At 38.6% G+C, this 24267-nt stretch overlaps 1 protein-coding gene across 1 annotated transcript; it reads right to left on the reverse strand.

Moving 5' to 3' along the window:
• Positions 1 to 740: 740 nt before the first annotated feature.
• On the reverse strand, positions 741 to 24176 carry ATG3 (autophagy related 3). The gene is made up of 12 exons (XM_066340934.1): positions 23973 to 24176; positions 21233 to 21274; positions 17987 to 18036; positions 16754 to 16824; positions 14945 to 15052; positions 13631 to 13680; positions 11643 to 11724; positions 11107 to 11141; positions 10180 to 10335; positions 9393 to 9520; positions 2633 to 2701; positions 741 to 978 (listed from the first exon to the last, which is right to left on the reverse strand). Exons 1-12 carry the CDS (start codon positions 24042 to 24044, stop codon positions 897 to 899), a joined length of 945 nt encoding a protein of 314 aa, XP_066197031.1. The 5' UTR covers positions 24045 to 24176; the 3' UTR covers positions 741 to 896.
• Between the last annotated feature and the right edge of the window lie 91 nt (positions 24177 to 24267).

Consider the following 24267-nt stretch of genomic DNA (forward strand, 5'->3'; position numbering starts at 1 on the left):
AAATATCTGAATCCACAAACAACTCCATGTATGTTCATCCCAAAGAGGATACCATGCTATTAGACTGCAATTAGTGTAGCTGAGACAGACAATAATCAAGATTGAACCTTGCTCTACCAATTTTTTCCTTTTACCCTGAAGCTGTATTTTTGTGAATAAGACTGCTCTTTATTACAAGACAAACAGACTACATAATCAATACTCTTGCTTTATCTCCCCAAATATTCCACATCCAGTCTTGCTCCAGTGTAAATCACCTTTCAAAGACTGGTTAGTTACAGTCAATTGTTTAAGCTGTAGTCAAACTTTCCTAACAAGACAATCACTTAATTTTTCCATCTTTTAAAATCTTCCTCCACCTAGAGGAAATATAGCCATTTACAGCTGGGAAAACAAAACAAAACAAACAAACAAACAAACAAAAACCCCAACAAACAAACAAAAAACCCAACAAACCCACAACAACAACAACAACAAAACCAACAAACACAACAAACTCCCACAAAGCTCTCAAATGAATTTAAATGGGAGAGGAAAAAATAAAAAATGCACATTTTTAGGAATCAGCAATGAAGCCAAAACTATTAGGCTACTACAAAAGTAGATTTCAGTTTCTAACATACAGGAAAATAAACTCATGGAAGGAAATTAGAGGAATTATGGAGGACAAAAAAAATCCCATCTCTTAGTGCAGCATCTGTACTGGAATGAAAGTGATTTATTTATATTACACACAGAGATTTTTATTAAAAAGGCTGGTAATGGAACATTTTATTTTAATGCATCAAGTTGATAAAAGATTAGTTACAGAAATTGTGTATAATGTTGTATAAGTCACATGGATGGGCTATTTAAAAAAAGATTTGATAACCAGAGGAACACATCTCTTGTTTTAGTTACATTGTAAAGTGCCTTGTGTAGTCATATTCTATCGTTGGAATGACCGCCTGTACAAATTTCAAGAAAATAAGAAGGTACCTGGGTTTCTTATTAAGGAAAATGCATAATAGCTAGAAATCCTGCAAAACAAAGCAGAAGTCATGTTCAATGGTCTGCTCAGCAGTATCACTTGCTAATATGAAAAAAACACCTAGCTACTTCAGAGTTAAGAGACTGGAAGATTAATACTGGAGAATTCTGGCAGTGACATCTGACACTTGACCAAAAATAGACCTTCCTGGTTTAAGTTAATGCATAAAACCAGAAGTTATTTTCAATATATCTTGCAGACATCACAGAAACATTACCAACTCCATTTACATTCTTAATATTTGTTATTAACAAATGCCAAGGTGAATTGTACCCAGCAAGGCTAATCTCTAGCTCCCTTCCTGTAGTTGCAGGGAAAGAAGGATCCTCTGCTCAGTGTTTCAGAGGCCCAGAAAAAGAAATCATCTACTCTGAGCCATCCTTCAAAAGAGCTCCTGCCTGTTCATGAGGAAAAGTACAGAGATTAGCTTTACCAAGCTGAACAGTTTGCCTTTGCAGAGAAGAGTTCACTTGTATACATCACCTTCAAACGCACGTAGGGCCTGAATTTGCAGTCTGGAGTATATTGAATAATTACAATATACAGTCTCTGTCCATGTGGGAAAGAAGTAGACAGGGAACTGAAAATTTATAGAAATCACTACTTTCAACTGATTATTAAGTTATATTGGTACTAGATGTAAGAAAACCCAACTGTTTTGACATAACAGTCTCATGGACCATTTCTTCAAAAATGGAAGATACATGAAAATGAGTAAAGAAATGTTAAAAATGCCTCAATTTGTTAAGTGCTAAAAAAAAAACCAAACCAAAAAACAAACTATTTGCAAATATTGAGGACTAGGAAACTTGAACAACTGTGACAGACAAGTTATTTTCCAGTTGCTTGTTGCACAAATTGAGCAGGTCTCAATTCATAGAGTAAATGAGAATTTTACTGATTCAGGACCTGTAGCTGCTCAGTAATTCCTGCTTACTTGCCCTACAACAGCAAAGAATACTATTTTGAAAGGACACACCTGCTTTTTTATCATGGAGTTTGCTCCAGTCAGAAAGTATACTATCAATTACTTTGAAGCATAACTAAGATGCCGCAGCAACCTGAAAGAAAATTCTAATTGTGAGGCATTTGATACTGCTGTTCAGAGTAGTTTAAGTTATTTTCATTGCTTTTTGTCAGCAATGTTGCTTTACCAAGCTATTGCTCACACACAAAGTAGAGAATAGTGGGACCATCATACCTTTCAGAAATTAATTTCAGATTAAAATCTAATTTAAAAGCTGTTCTGCTAGGCAGTGATTACACTCTGGATGGAGTCTGTGAACCTCCAGTCTCACCCTCCTACACTGCCATCAATGTTTCATGCTCACAGCTACCTCCTTCACCCTTACAAACAAGGGCTCAGTCCTGTCCTTTCAAACCTAGCTGCTTTCCCCATTGTTCCTGCTCATGTTCCCCTAAAAACTTAATGGAGTCTGCTTGCACAGAGGAGCTCATCCCTGAACTCCAGCAAGTGCTACTCCAAGCAGCTGTTCACTGCTTTCATACACAATTGTGCTTCAGCTTATGAACCTTGAGATAACAGACATCATCACACTGCAAGAAGTCTCCAAGAAACTGAGTAATAATGAAAAAGGATACATATGAACTCCAAGTTCTCCCCCACCTTCTGCAACAGTCTCGATTATTTTCTTCATTACTTCTGCATGCCTGAAAAACAGATCAGAAACAAAATACTTTAAAGAAGCAGCATCTTCCTTTTCATCAGCAAGAATAGTTTTTGTGCAAATTAAATAATTTTGGACCATTAGCTTCAGAAGCAGCAAGGAAATTTTCAGTTTACTGAAAAGCAAAATAGCAACAGTAACTGAAAATTAAGTGATAAATGTAACATTATTCAACAGCTCCTTACATTCCCAAAGAAAGCAAAAAATGTTGTATGTTACAATGTAGACTGTGTGCCATGAGAGTGAATGCATACTGCTTGACACCAGTGTAACTTTTGACTACTAGATGCCAATGAAGCCCCCAGGTAAGGCCCCAGAAGGTAATAGCGGCCAGCAGTCAGCCGCCAGAAGTTCCCAGACACCCCCTGAGGAGGATGTCTACAAACTGCTGTAATGTTTTTAGCTGCCTCTATTGAACTCAAACTTGTAAGGCTTGAAGAGGTTTAAAACATTAAAACAATTCATACTTTCCTAGGAAAGGCAGATTAAATCAACCCTGCATAAATTCAGAACTATTGCTGGAGGATTGGTTTAGGGTACAGAAACTTTCTTATGTGGTAACTTGGGTTCTATGGCAAACTAATAGTTTTTAAGCTACTTTCTTCTTCCTTGTACCTCTTTTATTGTAAAGCACTACAGGGAAGGATAAATACCTCCTCAGGTCACTAAGCTTTTACATTCTCCTCAGTGACATCCCAGACCCACTATGAACCACAAAATATTTGCGTACAAAGCTGGTCCTGGGAATGCAACATAAAATTACAGAATAGCCAGTGCTGGAAGAGACTGGTGTTCATCTTATCTAAAATCCTCCTTGCTCAACAAGCAGTCAGATAGAACAGATCACTCAGGACCTTGTCTGCTATAGTTTGGAATATCCTTAATGATAAAGACTTCAAATCTTTGAATGACCAGTTACAATGTGGAAGTAATGTTCAAGGCAGTTCTTCTATCCCATAAACTAAGGGATGAAGAACATATCAAATCAGACAGGAAAACTACTGTATGTGAAATGATGTCTTATTTAGGTACCTTTACCACAAACTCCCAGGCTGTATAATTAACCTTACGTTTATCTATACTTCACCCTTGTTTTAAATAGATGATTCTATAAGTAATCTTCACTAGTGACATAATACAGGGCTATGGGCATCCATCTACACAGCACTGCATGTTAGTGAGCAGCAGCAGTTCAAAATACCCATCCCAAAACAACCAAAGTGCCAACTGAGAACAAGGATGAGTGGGAAGCAGAGTCTGCATAACTTTCTGACCATGCCTTGATACCAGTACGTCAATCTGAAGAGCTGATCAGCAACTGGCATTTAGTAGTTACCCCCAAAGCTAAACATGCTGCCAGTGACTGCAAACAAGGAAGGAAGCTGTTGCAAAGTTACCGAGACACACTGTAAACAGGAACATGCAAGTCTGGGGAAATATTAAAGGTCAGCATTTGTCATTTACTGTTGGTCTTTGCAAGTCAACTAACCCTCAGAGCTGATTCCAATTCTGGATCCCCACGATGCCCTGTGGAACATATGTCATTTCAGGTGCCAAGGCCAGCTGCTTCTCTGTAGGAACCTGGCCACTGCCAAAACTTAAGTTTTGACCTTATGCATAACTGTGGACTATTTTTTCTACTGGCACAGAATACAGGTCACCATGCAGCCATTAGAAGTCTTTAACAGTATACTGGCTCAACTTCATACATCTTAATGACATTTGTTCTGTTTTCTAAGAACTACTCGGGTACCTCAAATTCTACAATGGCCACAGAGTAATGGTCATTCTTGCTGTCATACAGTAACTGATGAAAAGCTTTGCAGCTGCTTTATAAACTTGATAAAGTTTGTTTCCTGTTTTCAGTCTTCTTCTGTAAAAAAACTTGGAGGAATGAATATATAATATGTAAATACTACTTTCATTACAATGGAAAGAAATAACTTTGAAGAAATGTAAGCTAAAATATCCTGCTATCTAGAAATCTTTCCCTGCAGATATTTAGAGTACAACAGAAGCAACAAGAGTTCGGAAGCCTATCACTATTTATTGTGAAAGGAAGAGAAATAAATCCTTGGAATCAGTGCAAGTAATTACAATTTGATTGTAAATGAGTTTAGTAGTTAACTTGTTTGATAGTCCCTTCATAACACTTTTCATAACAGAAAAAGCTGAGAATCATGATTAAAGCAGTTTAGAGCAATTAAAGAGGAAGTTGACTATGTTCCTTCCAGTACCATAAAAATGCTGACAAGAACTACAACTTACAGAAGAGCTCCAAGATGAACAATTTTCACTAACTACTCAAAATAGAAGCCATCTCAAGCAGCTGACGGTGGCATCCAACTGCTGTTTCTTTCCTTTCTCTGACGCCCAACATGAGGATACTCACGTCACAAGAAAAATGTTTGGAATCATACAAATATCCTACATTACGCAATTTCTGTAACACGATGGGAAGCAACTGCAGCAGACATAACTAAACACTCATAGTTCCTACCTAAATTAAAAACAAAGCTATTAGTTTTTATTCAGAAGCCCAGACCTTCTTAGCTCTTAGCCTTACCAGTTTGGAAAAATCAAATAGCTCATGTTGAAGAGAAAGAAAACATACTTAAAGCCTCTATTTTCGATATGCTGTTAGCCTCTTTCTTCACAGCCTCAACACTACCTTTTAAAGTCTTTCTAATGTTAAGCAGTTGCAGATCCAGGACACAGTTTTTTGTAAAGGGCTACTGTTTCTTCCACTTTAAAGACTAGCAACAAACCTGTCTCACTTCACTACAAATCATTTCCTTCATATATAAAGATGAAACAAGTCTCATGATGTAAACCATTCCTTCAAGTGTAAAGTGTAGATTGCATTACAAAGGAACTGGCATTTCACTGGCTTCAGAGGAAGAAGTGAAAACATGACCACAGGGCTCTCACCTGTGAACACTCAACCCAAATTCACAGATTAGCAGTGCACTGCTAACACGTCTGTAGAGTAATAACTAAAATTAAGCAGATAGCATTGTAGCCACACCCCAGTATAAACTGCACAGTTTTACCTAGTCAGTGAGGGCTGTTATGCCCAAATATCTCTGCATCTTTGTTTGTTCCATGAGTGTCCTCCCAATATGCATCAACAGGAGCTGCTTTCCAAACAATTTACTAGCAAGGCTTCCAGCAAACACAAAGTAAATTCAATTTTGGCTTCAGGATTTCTTCCTCCTTTTCTCCTATTAATCATCTTCCCAGACAGTCTGTTAAGACCTACATTCCTCCCACCTGACACTCCTTCCAAAAACACTGGTTGCACAAAAAATCTGCATCTATTTTTTGTCCAAAATCCTTCAGATAGCAAACAATAAGACAGTCAAAATCACTAACAGGTTGAGATTAAGACTGGAATGTTCATACAAGGTACAAGAACACCTTACTGGATCAAACCAAAGATCTACCTGGTTTTGCTTCCTATCTTACAGTACACGCTCAATAAAGAGGCTGAACAAGCCACTTTAGAGTATAAAGTAGTGCTCTGGAACAAGCGTAAATGCTCTGTCCAAAGCACCGCTGATTTCCAGCAGTATGCTGGAAATTACCCGGGAACTTCCTTATTCTGAACCCTTCTAGTAACAATCTTGACAATTTTTTATTTCATTAACATATTATTGCTTAAATAGGTACTTAGGTTAGTTAGGTGGTGTGCGCAGAAATCAATCCTTTCTGGCTTTGAACATGCCAGCAGAGTAGCATTCAATGCCACCAGTTTCACTATTGGAAGAAAACTTAAATCCTGTTTCTACGCCTCTGGAAAGACAGCCTTATATCTGAACTTTCCAGGTGACTGGGGCTTTTTCCTTTTCCGGTCATGGAGAAGGTAACATCACCTCGTGGACGGGGTTGGGCTGGTCCCCCGGGGCCAGGCCTGCCGGGCCTTGGGGGGGGCTCTGCCTGTGGGACAGGGGCCAGGGCTGGCTGTACCCCCTCTGTCCCCTCCTGGCTTCTCCGATGGGGAGAGGAGGAGGAGGACTGCAGAACAGCAGTCTGGCCCTACACAAAGACCACGGTGGCCGTGCTCTGGGCCTTGGTTGCCAGAGCCACTGGTCCGAAGGAGGAGAGACTTTCAAGAACTTTTCTCCGGAGTTCCAGGGAGCTGATCCAAGTTTAAATCGCTTGAAGTCTGACCAGGGGTGGAGAAGATTTTATCTATCAATGTTCTTGAGCCTGTGCTCTCCCTTCCTCTCTCCTGACCATCATCTGTGGCCTTGAGTCTGCTGAAGAAGAAAAACTCTGAGCAAAGACTTTAACCCTTTTTCCTCCTCCATGGAAGACATTTGAAATGTAGAGACAGAGAGCACTGAAAAAAAGTCAGTAAAAGAACTGAGAAAGACAATTTTGAAGATGAGATAGAGGAAGTGGACATTTCTGACCAGACTTTCTCTAGATGTGAATTATAGGGAAATGGACTGTTTTTGTAATATCCTAATGCTGCTTGGAGAAATGCAAGTTCTACCCAAAGGGTTGTGTGTATTGATATACATGGGTTTTAACTAAGAATTTTGATCAGAATATATCCCCGGCTCCTGGGAAAGAATAAAGAGGTTTCTATTTCTTTTGAGAGAGAAATGAATTTAGAAATAGAAGAGAATCCCTGTTTTTGTACTAGAAAAGCATTCTTAAAATAATACCCCAAACACGTGGAAGTCCATGAACAGCATGAAAAGCTGTTATATGGGTGAGACTGCACAGAATCTGCAAAAAATTCCAGGCAATTGCAGATCTCCGAAAGCCACTCGATTTTTTTTTTCTTGTGGCGTGTTCCCCATAACTCTAGAGAGGCTCTTCTCCCAAGTTGATGTAAAATCGTGTTTAAATAGTGGAAACTAACTGAAAATCATAGTTTTTTCTCTGTAGTGTGTGAAAAAGTAAACAATTGAGAAGGGTGGGGGGGGAGGTGTCTGAATGTCTCAGCAGGTCTCATTTTTTTCTTTAGTGTGTATTAATAAAATCTATCTGTTCTTACTTTTAAGTTATGCCTGTTTTGTCTTTTTCTCTTAAAAATCCTATCTCCCAACTGATAAACAAAATTTGACGAATGTCAAACCACTACACACTGATATCACAACTCCCTGCTCAGCTTTTTGCTAATATTAAGGGTCACAGATTATTCAATCATTTCTTATGGGAAAGAGCTTTATAACTTCAGTTATCCCAAACAAATCTCCGTTATATTTTCTGGTTTTAGTCTTCTCTCACCTCACAGACTACAGAACAGATGACAACAGCTGCACTACAGTATTCAACATGTGCTGGTACCACAGATTAACAGAGGCCTTAAGTTGTTTTCTGTTCTATTCTTTATTATCTGCTTTACAGTTCTCCCAGTTCCGCTTCTTATATTACTCTTGAGCACCCAGATTGACATTTTCTGTTAGTGCAGACTTAAACCTGATGATTTAAAGACCAAGAATAAACTTTACAACTCCAAAATTTTCTACTAGATCACTAGAAGGGGAAAAGCTATTTTCCAGTTGTGTAATGGCTTCCCTGCTAAATACTGTCCATATCTAAGTCTGCCTGCTTGGCAAAAGCAAACACTTCTGAAAAGCAGTGGCTAATGAACTGAGAACTGCAAGAAGAATGAGATACAGATTTACAAAGCATATGAATACATACCCTCATAAGACCAAAATTAGCCATAAAATACATGTTGCAAAGTTCCCTTGCTCTCTTCTCTAAAGACTGATGAAGAAACAAACACTAAACCACAAGCAAGAATGCTTTGAGTCTGTGAAAATGACCATAAGCTTATCAACAACAAGCTTATTATTTGATACTCAGCTAGTGGCCTGGATAACCAAAGTGTTTAAGTCAAAGGAAATTCAATATAAATGGGCAATCTGATCTCTAAATTTTTTCTTCTAAACATATGCAATCATACAAAGAGTATTTTTTCTTGAAAGATAAAAGCCCAAACTTTCATCTCCAGGAAATTCATACTGTCAAGAGGAATTACACTGTCTAAGATACTGGCTCTGTATCACTAAGATACCTAAAAGGATATTAGGGCCTACATCTAAGACAAGATGTACCTAGAAAAAATATCTGTGCACAGCAAGTCGAACTAGTCTCCCTCTGTTTTGGGTGAGAAACATGGAAAAGTGGAACAGAAAATACCCAAAAAGCCAATCATATTTTGCAGTTGTGTTCAACAAATATTTCGGTGTGACAATCCCAGGATCTCTATTTATCAGTGCAAAATTTGAAGGGGAGCAGCAGGTAGTCAACATAAAACAAGAAACTACTATTTAATGTTCCAATAGCTTTTTCTGCTGTCAAAGTATACACTGTACTTCTACCCTCCTCAAAAAGCAGACAAAAGGATAAAACTTAATTTCATTGAGTTCTGGTAGTCTGCCATCTTCTGGAGTACACAGGGAAGCTGAGTTAAAAAAACAAGTTGATCAGAGAAGACAGTGATAACTGCACAACACACTTGCTGCAATGAATAGAATGAACTCAAAAGACTTGCTGATCCCTTCCTTTCACACTGCCTCAGAAGGTAATAGACCACTACAGCAGCCAGTTGTAGAAATACATCCAGAAAATCTGAACAAAATCCTTAATAAGAGCAGTGAAGCACCTTGTTATCTGCAGGCTGTATCAGACCAGAAACAAAGACTTACCTGCATGGATGAACTGAGCACATGGGAGGTGGAGGAAGATGAGGATGGTTTTCAATGGTCACCGTTTTCTTGACGTGATCTTGACTAATATCTTCATACATGTGCTCTACTGTTAAAGGCTGCCGCTGCTACAGAGGAACAAGGAACATGAGAACAAAGGTGTTACTAATAAAGAATCCTGCTCCTTTCTAACATCACCAACAGATGATGCCCCAAAAATTACAGGCATCTGAAATATAAAAGTTCTGACGGTACAATGAAAGAACTGAGTGTGTTAAAATCCATATTGTTATAGAAATAGTACTGCAGAGATTTTCCTTTGAGTGGTGAAGTCAATGTATTTGAAAACCAGCTAGGTTCCACCTTGGTATTTGAGCAGTGGGTCCTGGCCAACTTTAACTCAAGAAACCTAGTGATTAAAGGGAAGAACTATTTCTATATTCCTTTCCTCCTGAAGGTGATGAAAGCACATACCTGCTTACTTGACTTAGTTTACTGGGGTAATCACCAGTTCTACAGTGCTAACAAATATGCCAATGGCTTCCTTCAAAATGTGCTCAGTTATCATGTGCAGTTTTCAGTGAAATTGTTCCAACTTGCTGAAGTACAATAAAAGCCCTGCCATCAAGCCTACAACTGTTAACAGCTTAACAAGCCTGCTTAACAGTTTTCTCACCATTTTTTCCTTTAAATTTCTATTGTGAATAAGCAACCAAATATCCTTTCTATCTGACACAGTGAGTCTAATTTCACAGAAGCAGGAAAAAATAATCCAACATAGATATACCTCATCATATCCAAATAACCAGAGCCTTGGAGTTTGGTAGTATTTGTCATAAGTGATGTAGAGGTCATAGGTTCTAGTCTGTAGAATAGCATCTTCCCCTCCAACATCAACTTTAGTTTTGTTAGCTTCTACAATCTGTCTTGTGTCAAGAGTTGCCTGGTTCAAGGTAAAAATAACAAGATTAGTATAGTCTTGCTTGGGTTCCCTCCTTTCCCATCCCAAGTAGTTATGTAAAACTGTAAAACTTTAAACAATGTTCTTAAGCAGGAACAACCACCACATCCTCCCACACCCCCCCCCCACCAACATATGGTTTGTTTTTATTTCTATTTCTAAATTAGGAGTATCAGTTTCTCCCCCAACAAGTATTTTTTGGTTTTATTTTTGGTGGTTATTTTTTTACTTTTCAAAAAAGGTCTGATTTCTTAAGGAAATAGACAGCTATGTTGTTACACCCTCTACCTTCTTTCTCAAGTAACAGACAATTCCAATGAAATTCAGAAGGCAAAGGTCTCCGTTTGTGCAGGTTCATGAAGACCTTGGCATAGTACCACATATAATGAGGCCCTCTGTTTTCTCTCATAGAAGTCTGATGGATTGGTGTAAATCTGAACCCATAGGCCACTCATCCTCCCCGTGTAAGCCCCAAAACTGCCACTGCATTTTTTAACTTCTCATGAATACTGCACTGTGTGTACAAGCAGAGCAAAAAGGATTAGCAAAACCAAGGAAAATTTCTGTGGACAAAATCTTTGAGGACCCAAGGGTTCAAGTTAGTGCAGTAGATTGGCAGGAGACAAATCCATAGGAATCCAAGCTCAATAACCCTACTACTCATAAGCTTGTTATTGCAGCCATTTGTTACCATTATTTTTCCTTTGCTTGTGCTTATATTGTAACAGGCAAGATAGAGAACTGTTCACTCACATCATCTGTCTCCAATAGCCCACTTTCTTCATACTCTGAAAAGAAGACCCATAAAATTCTGTGTTCAGCTTGCAGCCAGTCATTATATTTGTCATTCATAAATAACTACTTAAAAAAAAATCTACATGTATCTAAAGAAGTTTTATTCAGGGAAATTTCCCAATCCCCATACCAGACTATCCCTTTTTAAACACAAATTTAACCAAGACTGCAGTAAGTAGGTGAGGAGCAATAATTCAGTGATTTTATACAGGCAGATTGAGTTTAAGTGTAGATATGAAGCTGGAACGAAGCTGTGCTAAATCCCTGATTTATACTTAGATCTGTTCTTACTACACAATTTTCCAATACGTTTTTTTCCACACAAGTTAGAGTAAACATGCATCAAATAAAACAATACAAAAGATGCTAAAGAGCACAGGCCTACTGAAATTTTTCAGCATGAATTCTTGGCAAAGAATGAGTGGTATTTTAGAGTGCACTGCTTTAGCTGAAGACCCGAAATAGAATATGTTCCATCCAATTGAAGGAATTACCTTCCATATCTGCAGCTTCTCCTTCATCTTCTTCATCATCTTCTTCACAAGATGCTGAGCACTCTGGTATTTTTATATTATCCTGTAGAAGTTAAATTAAAACTACTGCTTTAATGACTGTTGCATCGACATAGCCTAACAAGCCCAAGAAATTTAAGGTGTTAAGTCCAGTCAACACATTCAGTGATCCAGAAAGATAATTTCTGAAATATTAAGGACTACACTGAACTCAAATATTTGCTTAGTAACTCATTTTAGTTTCAAAGTCTTAGTATGACATAAAAAAATCTATTTAAAAAAATCCTTTGACTTTGCAATCTGGGATGATTTAATTCCTAAACAAAGAAAAGTGACCATGGTGTTAAACCATCAAAAGATCCACCTATCTCAAATGAAAGGCAAATGAAAGGCAATGACTAAACAGCTAAGACTAAACATGTAGGATAAGATTTTTTTAAGTTCTGATCCATAACTGTGCAACAGTTATCATAAAATATCTCAAGGAAGGGACCCATAAGGATGATTGAGTCCAACCCCCTCCTCTTTCTGAGACTACATAAAACTCTATCATATGACTAAAAGTGTCACCCAGTTTCACACACTATGAACCCTATCCAGTTCCTTAATTTTTTTAAAACACAAGAAAGTGACAAAGAGTACCACATTTTGATATAATTCTGCAAAGAAACATAGTCCAACAGAAACAAATGCAGCACAAGCCCATAGTCCACTTTCGGGCCTTGCATAGCATTAGAGTCCAACGAAATTCAGAAAGGAAAGATCTCAATTTACAGAGATTCCATAAAGATTTTAGGAGAATAATCCAAATAACTACTACAGTTAGAAGCTCCTCTGAGCATCAGGTGGCTGATTTTTCATTTATAAAACCCAAACCATCAAGACCAGTAAGAAACTAAGTTACAAAGTGCAATGTCAGAACATCAGCAGGAAAGAGCTGTCCTCCTGCATTGGACCTGCAAGCAAACAAGTATTTCTACATACAACAGAAATGAAATTCAATGCAAAACACACAACAGCAGTTATGAATCACAGCAATATTCTGCAAATACTGTGTTTTGCAGAAAAAGTGATCAATTTTAGTTATTCTTTGAGTATTTCTACCACGCTCATGTTACTGACTTGTAAAAAAGCAGTATTTTTACTATGTTCAACAGTCATTTGGAACCTGTACTTCACAGTTCAGCAAATCGATAGCACTGTGAGCTGTTTATAATTACACAGTAGCATGGGGCAGTCCATTTTCTTTCCCCCCAATTTTTAGGATCCAAAGATTCTTGGATGGTTTAAACTGTCACAGCACACAGACAGAACTCCCCTTACAAACTGATCTTTAAAAGCTTTTTGCGTCTCTATGACTTTATCCATGTTTCTTAAACATGTTAGCCAATACATTTGCATTTCAAGTACTTCCTGAGGACTTAAGTTTCAGGTTTTTCTCCTGCTCAAGTGACTTTGTGGAAACGTGAAGAAACTGAGGATTTCATAACATGTATACATTTAAACCGGTAAAGTTCTTCTAAACTGAAGGGCATAAACCTGTCAAATTGGACCAATGTGGTAAAAGTCTGCTTGCTGTAGTTGAAGATTACAAAGAAATACTTTACATTCCCACATTACTTTTCCATATAAAAATTTCTTTACACTGGATTTCCGAACACTAATGTCTTGGAACACAAATGTGTGGCATCAGTATAAATAGAATTTAATTTTCAGTTTGTAGAAGCCTGGCACAGAAGCATACTGGCTACAGGCATTTCAAAAAGACAAATGCCTAAATAAACACAGCAACAAGGAGATGCACATGCTTAGACTAATATCACAGGCTCTGAGGGTCAGTGTACATCTGCAAAACAATTAGTGACCAAATATAATTTAATCTTTCACAGGGAGTACTAGATTGCCACTGGTAAAACTAATATTACCTTCAGGTCTGTAATAAAGCAACAGAAAAATTTAGAAACAAGTACCTTACTGTCCAATGTGATCTCCTTAACTGCTTCTGTTGCACCCACTATACCTGTAAATTGAACAAGAAGTTTGCGTTCAAAAAGCTTGGTCCTTCTTTAGAGAATAGCATAGAAACAGTTGGCAAGGATTTCAGAAAGCAGTGTCTCATCTTTTCAAGTCACATCTCACAACCACCTTGATATGTGAGAGGCTGTTCATCTGGTATTGGTATCATGCTTAGTGCTGGACATCCCTAAGCCAACCACATCAGTAACACACGGCACCACAGCACAGAAGTGCCATGCCTTACAAAACCCGTGATGGAACTCTGCAAATCTTGACTTCTATTTTAAGGTATTTTTGCATAAAAGTGAGTTCAGGAAAGGCACTCACATCGCAATAATCAAACTCAACTTCATTAAAAAGGCAGGCATTTATGAGTATTTCTGAGCTTCCTGAAAGCAATGACAAAGCAAAATGTAGCAGATCACTCAATGCTTTTAGCTGAGGAGAAGCAGGGGTATAAAACCACCCCAAATCATAGTAGTGTCCACTCTTGAGTTCCTCCCCATTAGCTTTCTAATTTTACTGCAGTTCTTACTCAGTACCTTTTGGGATATGTGCAAAGATTCTGCTTTGACAGAGCACATTTATCTGATTAACTCTTCAGCTTCCAGAAACAGATTTTCTCTCATTTGACAGCGTTTAGAGACATGGCAAGGTTTAGTCAGGGTATTACAGCCGTGCTGCACTGCAGGTGCCCAAACCAGTCAACTCTAAAAGTAAAAACCTGGCAGAGGACTCTATTCACAGCAGGGATGGATACTGCACACTTAATTCAAGGACACGACAAAGCTATTCCAAATTATTTCTTTGGTGTGGGGGCATTCAATTATGAACTATGATGCCTTTAAGAATTGCAAATGATGAAAAATGCATGTCTACAGAAAAGAAAGGCATCATCTCCAACCCTTTTTATTCCCACCCTGGCAAATATTCAGAGAACTTTCTCCACATTATAGCAAAAAATACTACACCAAAGAAAGTAAAAACTGAGAGGAGTATTTTAAATATTTTAAAATAACTTCCTAGAACTTTAGTAAGAGAACACTGAAATAATTCCCACTGTCTCTGAAAAGGAGCCTGTTTCAAGCATATACAGTCACACAGTTAAACATTATGTACCAATCAGGTAGGGAGCTGATAATGTAACTTATTTCCTCCAGACTACATATGGGTACACAGATGTGTATATAAGAAAGATTTTACTTTCTAAGAGTGGAAACTGAAAATCAGATTGCCAAATGCAAAGCATGAAGCAAGACCTTCAATACCTGCATTGTGAAAAGTGTCTACCCATCCCCCATCACCATCATCTTCTTCTATAATTGCCTCCTGCTCATCTGAGTACTCCATCTGCTTACACCTTTTATAGCACGGCACTACAAGAAATGGCAAAACAAAAAGAATGCAGTCAGTCACTCTTACACAAAACCAGACTGGAGCATGATACTGTCCTACAAGGCCTTCTAAAATGCGGCAATCTTTCAAATATTCCTATTTAAGGAATCCTAAGGCTGTATTTCAAATGCAAAAGTTTGAACTTACAAAAATACGTTGATGTGCTGTACCATATATTTTACTTAATGTAAAATACAACGATTCCTGTAGCCTTGAAAGTTCATTTTTCTGTTAAGTATTACAGCAGTTTATCCAATCTCTTAAGGAGTAGAAAAGAATTAATTTCTCATTTGCTAACAACTGAAGAGAGCCTGTAAGTTTTCTTCACATTGGTAAAAACTAAGGACAAGTTTGCCTGGATTTTCATCAGTTTTCCAAACTCATTAAGAATTCTGCTAACATTTGTATCAGCTATTTATGCAATAAATTAGGTATGTTTAATTATAATTTAACATCTAGAAGTTTAGAAGGTCAGAATTCATGTGACACTAAGAATAACTTCTGCCATATGCATTACAGAGCCATTTAAATAAAGATTTAGCTAATGTTTTCAGAAAACAGTCAAAGAAAGACTGAATATATGATTAGGCCAAGCAGGCATTTTCCAATAGCATAAACAAGGACTATGTAGAAAATGCTCCTTCCTTTTCTATTAATGCAGAGAAAAAACATATCTGCTGCATTAAATGCAGCATTTGAAAACTGCTCTTTAACCTTTCAGAAAGGGACAAAGGGGGTGTGCAAGCTGAAGTGAAGTCATTCAAAGACTTCCAAAAGGAGGTCTGTCTCAACTACAGCCCACAACTTTTACTGGGGTGGGAGGCCAATGTGACACCAGCAGCAGGAAATGTTATTTTGGAATGTGATCAATAAGGATCAGAGCAACAAGGAACCTCAGTAGTGGCAGGAAAAGAAACAAAGCAGATCAGCTGGCCATCAAACCATGAGGCTCATCTCAAGAAAATGTCCAATGCTACTGTAGTAATTTTTGCATGATAGTGCACTGCAAGACTCCAAAAGCCAGTGAGGAAATACAAGCATATAATACAACCCTCTGCATGAAAAAATCTCCTCAGGCTTTCTTAGTGGTAATCTTCATTTAATAGCTTTGACACATTTTGATACAAGATCTTTTCGATTTCCCCATAGCTGTGCCAAACTCTTATCCTTCTTATCCATTAAAAAGGTAGTCACCACATATATTATATAAACACTACTGTGAAGCTGATGAAAAATTAATTCAGGATTGTATTTCTATAATTCTAATTGACAAGGATATCACCATTAACTAAATACTTGAATTAGAACTATCAGTGTTGCTATGAAAACCATTTTGAGAACTCTTCAATAGTCTGAGTTTCCAAAGGAAAGAAGAAAATAAATATATTTTTGTTTTAGACACTGAACATGAGTTGAAGCAAAGACAAAGAGGTTAATAATGTTTAAAGTTCATTTATACTTCATCAAGGCAAACTGAATATCTCATAAAAAGCTCTACTACAAAGTGGTCTAAGAAAAAGAATTTAGGAGTGCAGGAAAAACTTCTTTAATACTGCAAAGCCAGAGCACCCTAAGTGTGAGCTATCTGCTTCCCCTATCAATACAGACCATCGGGACAGCTGACAGCGCAGTCAATCATGGTGTCAATTCTAAGAACACTTACATTTGAATTTCAGCCTTACCATTTTTAGTTACCAAAAACTGTTTGTCTGTTGGCAGATAAGCTTTGACTTTTAGTTCTTCTCCTGAAGCCCTGTAAAATGAAGTGCACCATTTGAGAATTTGACAAACAAAAGAACCCTTCTATTTTCCCGTTGTGCCAGGAACATTTTATATAATCCTCTTGACCTATTCTCAGAATTGGTTTGCTGTGATTTTACTCTTCCCTACATATATTTGGTATGGTGTTAGAAAGCTTGGCCACCTCTAACTGTTCTAAGATCAAAACCATTTTATGCCACAAAAACTACTTTCACCTTGAGATGACCAAGTAAAGACGTGTTGACAGAATAATTCTAAATAAAATTTTCTAGGATCATCAACAACATAGTAGCAAATGTCTGAAGAAAGCAACTTCAGAAAAGCAATAGACCTCTATAAATACAAAATCTGTCCATAATCACTAGTGCTTAAGTACTCTTAATTTCATATTACTCAACTATTGGCCTTCCCCTTGAGTGGTTTTTGGTTTGCAATAAAAGTAACATTCTAAATAGCCCATTCCAAACTGCTGCCAGACTCAACATCATGTTTTCTCTGAAAGAGGTGGCAAAGGGGCAGGGAAACAATGATTCAAACACAGTAATCTTTCCTTCAGTGATTCGAGGCCCAGTAGAGAGCCAAGACCCTGATGACATCATCTGCACAGACAACGCTCATTTAGGAGCAGATTAGTTTCATAGTGCAAGACATCAGTAAAACATAAGGAAGCATCTTATTGGCACCCTTACTGTACATGACACAGAAGGTATTTCCAAGGACAATCACTGCACAGTGAAGTGCTATGGGCTAACTTGAACACATTAACAAATGCTTGCCAAAATACACCATTTACAACTACTGCCTAGCAATTCCAGCTGCACATGGCCTTTGCTTTTTCAATCACCAAGACAAACCCAGGGAGACATACTGCTACTGCAGCTAAGCACTAAAAGCATTCATAGTATGTAACAGATTATTTCCCCTAAAATCTTAGAAAAACAAACAAAAAATCCCCAAGCAAATCCTCATCTCAACTACTACTACACTGCAGTTAGTAAGCCCTGCCTGACTTTAATATAGAGCCATTATCAAAGTTTTACTGGAAAAGTCAACTTACTGCTCTGAAATGAGACTATGTATGGCTAAATCCAATGGAAAAACACCAAAGCACAGGTAGGAATGATATCTTCTGTGATTCTTTCAATTTTACTTACCATTGCCAAGTAGGACAGTGGTGAACTAAGTGATCTCCAGCTGCAACAAACTGTTAAGAAAGGAAAAAAAAATACTGTTAAATATGGCCCAAGGAAACAATCTCCAATTTTTTCTCAGCATTAGTATTTTAGTTCCCCATTCCTTTGATCGATTAACTGTGTAATTAACAAACGTTTCAATCAGCTTGATGCTTTATTTCAACCCCATTTCTCAGCTAACCATGAAAATGCAAAGATTAAACCAACTTCAGCCGAAATGCGTACTAAACACCACAGCAAATTCAGCATTTCAAAAGCTGCAATACTACCCGCCAGTCCAGTAAGAACCAGAAAAAGTATCTGGACCTAGTAAGATTGTTTACTTTGTAATAAAGAAATTATTTTTATTTACCACTATTTGAACTTTTACAAAGACAACAAAGAACTTAATGTAAAAAATGTTTAACTCTCTTTCCTTGTTCAAAACAATTTTGAAGTAAGAAAAGCGAGACCATGAATCCACTGAATCAGTGAGAGAACTGCAAAAAAGAAATAAAGAGCACAGATTTTATATAATGACCATCACTATAATAGTTGATCACTGATGTTAACAAAAAACGGATTACCACTTAATTAGTACACTAGAATTCTTAGAGGTAATTTTGTTCTGATGAAATAGTTTTGAAAAAAATTCACTCTGCTTGTTCGTAGTATCACAGACAAAGCCTTTTACAAAACTGCATTACTATTTCAAAGTGATACTGCCAAGTCAAACTTGCCAGCAATGTCATGCTAGACTTGTGTACAAACTCAAAATTCACACAGCAAAGCCTAACCCTCTGGGCTTGTTTTTTGTACACATAAATTGAGGAAGGCAAGCCTGCACTCAAGTGATTTCTGTGGGCTTTGCAGCAGTCCTTTTGGAATATGAGGTGCACAGCTACTGCTACAGGTGCTTCCTTGTCTTGAAGTGCCAGTTTATAGCAGCAGCCTCCCCAGCTGCCCAGGAGCTGCTGCAGTGTGACATAACAGGCTTGCAGCGGGTCACAGCCATTTCCTCACCGTGTCCTCCAAAGGGAGGCGGCTCAGCGCAGCAGAAAACACCACAGTGAGCACTGCACATGGATTAAAGGGTTTAATCTCTGCAAAGTGCTTCCCTTTCACCTATTTTCAACAGAAGCCTCGACCAAAACTGAATCCTTTAAAATAAACCTCAGCAAATTCTCACAATACACAGGGAAATTTTAAAATTCATTATCTCTTACATAGTAAACATAAATGAAACTCCAGAATTATTTAAAATTCTCTGTTCAAAGAACTGGAACTCTGTTTGTGACAGCAAAGTTAAAATATATTACTAAAGACGAAAAAACAGTGTCGCTTGTGAGTGCAACAGATACATAGTCCTAAAATAGCATTTGATATTTTATCTACATTTTTTCACCTTGAGCAGCAAAATTATTTAGCTGGTTTCACTTTCTATTTCTCAAGCACTGATGCTACCTCATATCTGAATCAGTACCGGAAAGTAGAAGATGATCAGTTTTACAACATCTTATTTCTGTCCTGAAGAGAATTACTTTAACGATTTTCCTGTATTTGCATACATAATTAAAATAAGTGTCATCTTTTGGAGGTATTAACTAGCAAGAACTCATGACAGGCAAGAATTTTTTGAAATTATTAAATCAAATACACAGAGAAGCGAAAAGAGGGAGTAGGTGTTGAGTTTGATTAATGAGTCATCTTCAGTCTTAATTTATTCATCCTCAGAGGCAAGCCACAGGAACCCCACAAAAATCTATACAGCAGTTACTGTCTCAGACTAAAATACATCCTAAATTACCCAAGAAATCCAAACCCATTCAAAGAAAACATCCTAGTGTCATTATTCTTCTTTAGCAACCATTGTTATACAAATACTGTCAAAGGGGGAATCAGCAGATCCATGCTCCAGCTTCATATAAACTTATGAAAAAATTTAATCTTGCTGTATAACCGGTTTCCTTGACTACTGCTTTGAAGGACCCGATTTATTCATCCCAGCAGCACCTAACTTGATACAGAGAACACAGACTATTCACATTCCTAGTCATGTTTAATGCTGCAAACTGTTTAATGTAATACAGTGTGGTTCTTGCTATCTTCCTACAGAAAGTGCCTTTTCTTACAGTACTACTGCAAATTCTTCTCCCATAAATCATGAATGGATTAGGCATTGGTAGAACATCTGTCTAGACTTTATTATTCTAGTTTACATACAATAAAGATCATGTATTATTGTTTAACACATATGAATATTTATACACACATACATATGGTTATCAGAACAGAACACCATGTTGCTAAGCCTGTTTGTCTGTGTGGTACTTCTGTGTCAAAGGCAGAGAATGAGTGCTTGCTTGCCAGGCAACACAGCAGAAAAATGCAGGTGCCAATATTAAGAAAAATAATTCTGTCCACATTGTCTATCTGCATCAGTCATCATTTGTTCAATTTTTTTTTCCATCTCATCTTGAACTTTTTTTATTGTTTCATTTTTCTTTCATTCTACCTAACAGTCTTGACACTGTTTTATTCGACCTCTGTAAAGACAAAGTATTGGCAGATCAGTAGCACTTTAATATGGGAAAAAGTGTAGCAGGGAAATTAAAATACCTCAACACAGTCAGTATTCTTACTGTTCAAGGAAAAAAAATCCTGTTTGTTGCTCTTTGCACTGGTGTTCTTAAAAAAATACAACTGCTTGGCACCAATCCAAAATACAACCAGCCTAAAGCAGCCTATAGAGAAGAAGAGGGAGAAATAAAAATCATTGGATACATGGTGTGGACAAATATATGTAATGGTCTTCACAGAGTCTTGGAAGGAACCAAAAAACAGGCAAACAAAGACTGTTCCAAAGATAAAAGCTCCTCTTCCAATTCCTCAGAGGAAAGGCTTTAAAAATCAATACATTCCTGCTTCAGTCCTGAACTCCCATGACAGATGAAGCTGTTGACCCAGCTTCTTTACAATCTTCTCCCAGCATAACAGAGGAAAGAAGCATCCCACAATCAGATGCCTAATGCCTTCTCAAGAGAAGATATGTTGATCTACTTCATCTGTAGAGTAAAAAATGCCACTTAGAAATTTCACTTTTCACTTTTTTTGGAAAGTGTTTCAAGAAGCAATAATTGGCAAAGACATGATTTGTTTAGCATAGTTGTTTTGCATTAAAAAATGCAACATTACTTTCAAAATAAATTTAAGTTTCTGAATACTTACTTCTTCAGGTGTAATTACTCCAGTTTCTTTAAACTTGGACTCCTGAAAGCAAAGAAAGTTTAAAATTTTGAGAACTGCTGACAATTTACTGGAAAGACAAACATCTCCTCTACTTTCGTTATTCAACTCATTCTGTCCAGAGATCCAAGAATCAGCCTGAAGGCAGCCTCTGCCATGACTAATAGGCATCTTACATTAGAAAATAAGGAAGTAAGGCTCCCTAAAATTACTTGTTGCAAGATATGAGGTATTATGAAAAATTATCACCAATACAAAATAATTTTTTTTTTGCTACTGCCAATTGTAGCAATAATGAAGAAAAGATGACTGGCACTGAGTATTACATTTGCCAGTAAGAAACAGAAAATCAGTTGGAATCAGTGACTCTAACTGTCAAGGACTCCAGAATTCCAGGCTTTGAACAGCACTGCAACGCATCAAAATGAGGTTTTGCAGCTAAGAAGTCATGAATGAAAGAGAAAACTGACTCTTCTCTGGGGTAGAAAGAGTGAAATACAAAGTCTTAGTGATACACTTTCTTTTAATGCCCATTTCTGTGCCTTCATCATGCACCCCACAGAAACGGCTTCAGTTTTTGTGTATTGTCATGGGAGTTTTGTGGATGAAAGAATAGATGGTAAGAAAACACCAGATTTATTCTGCATGCAGAAATGAAGTACTTTGGCATTAAAGGCAACATTTATGAAGATTAAGAACAACACGTCTTGCATCATATTGAAATCTAGACTAAGTGTATAATGACTTCTGGTTGGTTGTTTCTTCAGAAGAGCCTCAAGTACCAAGGTATCCTGCTGTTCCCCAGCACCAGAGCTATCCAAAACAGGCTTTTGGAAAAGAACACAATTTCAACCATGGCATGGCTGACTTCTTGCCCTAAGAACCCCCTTTTTTTTTTCCTCTCAAAACTAAAAGCATCAACTGAAAATGTCTTGCTTCCAGCCACAACTTCACCATATCCAATCAGTTGGAAAACACTGAAGAAAAGAAGCCCCAGCTAAACTTGTTATTTTTATTCCTTCCTCCAATATGTGCTATCACCTGTGCTACAGAAAATGAAAGGAGCACACTTGTTTGATATGGCATTGATTACTGCCTTTCTGCCCCAGTTCTAAGATAGACTTAAGAACAAGATAAAGAAAAGGAAAACAGCAGCTCTACAAACATTGTAACATCATTATATGTTAGGTGACTGAAATCAAAGTAAATTTGAATTGCTACAAAACTCTGAATCCTCAATAACACATTGTGCAACACCACAGTGGACACAACTTTCTGGTTCCCCTCAAAATGAACCATAAAAAGTAGGGAACTTGTGTCTCTGGAATTACAGGAAGAAAACACGCAAAATATTCACCCTCTGTTTCCTAAAGGTAAATAGGTAATTTTTAGATCTAAGTAAATTCTTTGGTTGTGAGAGATACAGGTCTAGTTTCTTTCAAAAGTTATTAAGTTTGGAGTATTTATTTCCCCCTTGTAAGGGGGAACATAAGCACATAATATCAACACCTTACATTTCTGGAAGGTTCTACTCCTGCCTCCTCCCAATAATCCACCTAGACACATGAATTTGTCCATTACTACACCAGTTGTGCAACAACTACTGTACTATCTTAAACAACTGACTTCAGCTTCCCATGCCACAACTTTACTGCAACCCACACATTTCACGTTGGTGGGCAACTCTAGGAAGGTCCACTACCCAGACAAGAGCATCCCACATACCACGGAAGAACAAAATCAATTAATAATTGACTGTCACTGCTATATGCCCAGGGATGTAAGCTGCAGAGCGCAAAGCACATAAAAGTTCAAACCACAAAGCCACAGGCAGAGAGACTGCCGTCATAAACAAGGGTTTTTTCAAAAGCATGCAGAAGTAACAAAATCAGTAGCAAAAAAACTGCTGCCAAGTTAAGCACTCATATACAAAGTTGGGGTTTACATAAAAACTGTTTGCAAGTAAGAGTCAGAGGATGGGATGTAGTCTAACTGCTGCAGAACCATTATCTGTTTCTACCTAAACGTGCAGGAATTATAAGAGATGTGCTGCCCACCTTTATAACGACCCAATGGCTCACTTCTGCTATTCTCAGCTACCTCGGTGCACAGAGGCTTGTATTAATACTGTAATTTTGACACAGGAATAAGCTGGGCTATATAAAACCTGGTCACATAATGACAGCGTGGCAAATTTCGTTGTTTTGGTTTGTTCTTTTTAAAGTCAACTGAAAAAGTTTTGCCCTTTACCCAAAATAACCATTGCAACGCAATTCCTGAAACAAGGCTCAAGCCTGTCCGATTCCAACGTTCGAATTGCAATTCCTGGACACACAAGCAGGTGAATGTTTCCTGAATCTAACAGAAAACGGCAACAACATTTAAGTCATTCCCTGAGACGCAGGAGCAGCAACACCTGTTCTTTGACAGTCCTGCCCCTCCAGGTGGGTGCTCCCCCCTCCCAGCGGGATGTGAGCCGCGGTTCCCCCATCCTCTCCGGCCCGGTTCGGGATGAGGGCCCACGGCTGTGCCCGGCACGCCCAGCACCGCGCCCTTCGAGACCCGCAGCCACGCAGCTCCTCGGGCCCGGCCGACAAGGGCACCGCCAGCTCCCGGGGCAAGCGGAGCGGCTCCCGGGGCTCGGGCAGGGAAGTGCGCCCGCAGGCGGGGGCGGCCACGGGTGTCCCTCCGCCCCATCCCGGCTCCCGCGCAGGACCGGCACCTTGAGCACGGGCGTGAGGTACTCGGCCACCTCCAGGGCCTTCCCCTTCACCGTGTTGATGACGTTCTGCATTGCGGCGATCGGGCGGACAGACGGACAGCGGCCGCCCCCCGCCCTCGGCACGGCGCCCCGGTGGCCGCCCCCCGCCTCCCACGTGACCCGCCCCTCACGTTCCCCCCGCCCGCCGTCGCACGCCCGTGACGACACCCGGTGCGCGCGCGCAAGGCGGGAAAGAGCGGAGGGGCGGGGCCGCGGCTCACGCGGCCGCCAGGGGGCGTGCGCGAGCTGGAGGGCG

This window comes from Sylvia atricapilla, chromosome 2 (genome assembly GCF_009819655.1).
Source record: "Sylvia atricapilla isolate bSylAtr1 chromosome 2, bSylAtr1.pri, whole genome shotgun sequence".
NCBI lineage: Eukaryota > Metazoa > Chordata > Aves > Passeriformes > Sylviidae > Sylvia > Sylvia atricapilla.

Bases quoted from the DNA above. Each gene is read 5' to 3' on its own strand.
- ATG3 (XM_066340934.1), bottom strand. From the start codon at position 24,044: ATGCAGAACGTCATCAACACGGTGAAGGGGAAGGCCCTGGAGGTGGCC. The intron at 21,275-23,972 runs GTGCCGGTCCTG...CTTTGCTTTCAG, and splicing joins ACCTCACGCCCGTGCTCAAG to GAGTCCAAGTTTAAAGAAAC. The intron at 18,037-21,232 runs GTAAGTATTCAG...CTTTCTTAACAG, and splicing joins GAGTAATTACACCTGAAGAA to TTTGTTGCAGCTGGAGATCA.